General features: G+C 38.5%; 1 protein-coding gene across 1 annotated transcript; it reads left to right on the top strand.

Moving 5' to 3' along the window:
• Positions 1-651: 651 nt before the first annotated feature.
• On the top strand, positions 652-3,091 carry LOC109960167 (AP-3 complex subunit beta-2-like). The gene is made up of 3 exons (XM_020600068.1): positions 652-1,401; positions 2,327-2,508; positions 2,624-3,091. The coding sequence occupies exons 1-2, from the start codon at positions 1,114-1,116 to the stop codon at positions 2,441-2,443; spliced, it is 405 nt and encodes a 134-aa protein (XP_020455724.1). The 5' UTR covers positions 652-1,113; the 3' UTR covers positions 2,444-2,508; positions 2,624-3,091.
• The last annotated feature ends 6 nt before the right edge of the window (positions 3,092-3,097 follow it).

Raw genomic sequence — 3,097 nt, forward strand, 5'->3', positions numbered from 1 at the left:
TTTTTTTTTTTTTGCTCAGAAACCTCACGTATCAAATATGATACAAATGGTTTTAAACAAGTCAAGCAGACACTGTAGGTGATGTTGTCTTAGATTATGTAGAAATGCAGGTTCAAGGTTTGTGATACCACAACAACGCTTATGATGTTTTCTAAACAAATCCCCTCTTTGCCACACTAGCAGTGACTCTAGGTGTCCTACAGATATTCGGCTTAATCCTAATGATGTTGGTTCTTGTTTGGTCGTATAGGAATTATGCCACTTTGCAATCGCCTTGTTTTTATGAGCTGCAGTTTCAAAGGTTTCCATATTTTGCAAGCTAGATTTCCCACACAGAACAAATTACTAATTCCATTGCCGGCCGGGATTTGGATGGTATAACTACTACAAGCAAAGTTGAGCCTCACAATGCTGTAGACTCTCCATTTGGAATGAACCTCATTAAACAATGCCTGACACAGCATTTATCTTATTTTCTTTTTATTCTGTACTTTTGCAGGATCAGAGCCAGTGGTCTGCGTATCCTCTGCAGCATTCAGGTCACTATCATTGTCCCTATCATGATGTTGTCCATCAATGAAGTTGCTTCATGTGTCTCCATATGTCAGGAAGACAGCTGCTCATGCATTTCCTAAACTCTACAGGTGACCCACCAAGACAGTTGTCCCATCATGACTCCCTGTTGTGGGTTTACTTACCACAGTGAATCTAAATACTGATGTACTATTATGACTTGCTGCCATTATGAAATTAAAACTTTTTTTATGGTAGTAAAATGTCAACCTGTCACTAATCCATTACCACTCTGACATTTAAATCAATTTGTTTTATGTAACAACATGCGTCTGAGTGATTTAGCCCTCTCTGCTCAGTTTGGATCCAGAACAGAAAGACCAGCTGATTGAAGTCATAGGGAAACTCCTGACAAAGCCACAGTCAGGTTTTCTTCTGCTCACATAGCTGATTCAATAATTTATTCACTAGATGTTACTAAATAAATGCCAATACAAGTTTGAAAACCACAGAGTTTACAAAATGCAGAAACAGGCAACATTTGTAGGTCTCTAGTTGAACTTACAGTAGGACATCATTTTAGAATGCACAAGTAATATTATGTGGTTTAAGAATCATAATAAATATGTACTCTGCCCACAAAAGTTCTTTAATGGCAGCATTCTGACGTCACCACCCTGTTGTGTGATTGAAAATGTGCTGCAGTTGGTAGCAGGAAGTGTTGTCATGGCTTTTGAGGAGGTGTGTCTGGAGCGCATCGACCTGATCCACAAGAACTACAGAAAGCTGTGTAACCTCCTGATCAATGTAGAAGAGTGGGGCCAGGCCGTCGTCATCAACGTGCTGACCCGCTATGCCAGGAACCAGTTCCTCAACCCAAACATCAACGTGAGTCAGAATCCCATCCAGAATAAGTTCAGTTTTACACATCATCAGTCAGCAGTTCAAGAAGCAAAAATATTTGTTTTACAGTGAAATACATTAAATGAATTGTTGGCATTGGATTATAAGATTATTTAATTAGTAAAACTGTTGTCAGTTATATTTTATGTCCATTGACTAATTCAATTTTAAACAATATTGTGTTAACACACGGATACTGTATACAGTATGTACTATGATTTTCTAGTATATAACACGCCATATGTCCTGTGTGGTTTTTATTAATTTATGAGTCACGTAAAAAACAAATTGTCATCACAAAGACATTTTTACTGTCTCTGAATCTAAATTTACTAATACACTGACACTATTTACAATGTATGTATTGTACAGTAAATACTTTGATAACATAAGACAAAAGACTATGTACTTATTCCCTCAAGGAGTAAACTGCGACTCAGGGGTTTACTATGCAGCAAAAGTGTATAGGTGCAGATTTACTTTTAACAATAATGCATCTTATTTTGTTGGATTAATTATATTCTTCCAGTTCTGCCACTGTGACTGTGCAGAGGAACAAAGTGAAATAATCTTCTCACTATTTTTCTCTTTCGATGTTGCCAAATTGGTCATTTGTTTTCTCTGTATTTATCCATTTTTCAGAGCCACCTGTCAACTTATTTGTCATTAGCACCTAGCAATAAAATGAGATGCTTTTCATACTGTGTTGAACATTGATATTGTGGTAATTTTGCACAATATGTTTGTCTAACGCCACAAGGTGTAATGACCTTCTTCTACAAATTGCCATCTGGTGACTTTTTTTAGACATTTATTTTACAAATAAGTAACTAATTTCCATGAAAGAAACCGATTTCTGCCACGGTCTGTTTGTCCCCTACACACAATTTAATCCCCACTGTCTCTACAGGAATCTCTGCTGGAAGAGGGAGGCAGCGGGGAGAAGACTTTTTATGGCTCAGCTGAAGACGAGGAGGAAAAAGAGAAGAAGAGGTTGCTGCCGTGGCCAAGAGGAATCCATACGTAATGGTTCCAGACCACTGGCTGCTACTGAGGAACACAAAGCCACTGCTGCAGAGCTGCAATGCAGCTGTGAGACACTTTTAAATTGTACACACATAGATCGGCATAGCACAGCACAGCCTACTGACTCTCCTTATTGTGAGATTGTATCACTGCTGATAATTCACCCCTCTGAACATTCCAGGTGGTGATGGCCCAGCTGTATTTCCATCTTGCTCCTAAAGCGGAGATAGGGGGGATTGCTAAGGCCCTTGTCTGTCCCCTGAGGAGACACAAGTGAGGTTTACTGTCCATGATTTGTCTAAACAAAGAGATACACCAAAGATTTTGGCTGCAGCGTGTTCCAAGAGTTATCTTGTGAACTCAAGCCAATCCCCTAATGAGCTGAGGTGGAAATAATGAGAGCTGTGTTTATGAGTCTCCCTTGAACAGGAACAACAAAACAGTGAAAGTGGCAAAACAATACAAAATAAATTTAAAAAAGAAAAAATACACAGCTGAGTAAAAGCTATAACCATGAAGCTTAGCAAAGTGGAAAACAGTATGACAACAGAGAAATGGCAAGTGAAGGTAGTAAACTAAATCTTTATAGCCTTGGAGCAGAAAATTCAATTAAATAGGACGCTCAGCTAGACTGAAGTAGTAAATGAAAGCATAA

Source organism: Monopterus albus, unplaced genomic scaffold, assembly GCF_001952655.1.
Source record: "Monopterus albus unplaced genomic scaffold, M_albus_1.0 scaffold44.1, whole genome shotgun sequence".
NCBI lineage: Eukaryota > Metazoa > Chordata > Actinopteri > Synbranchiformes > Synbranchidae > Monopterus > Monopterus albus.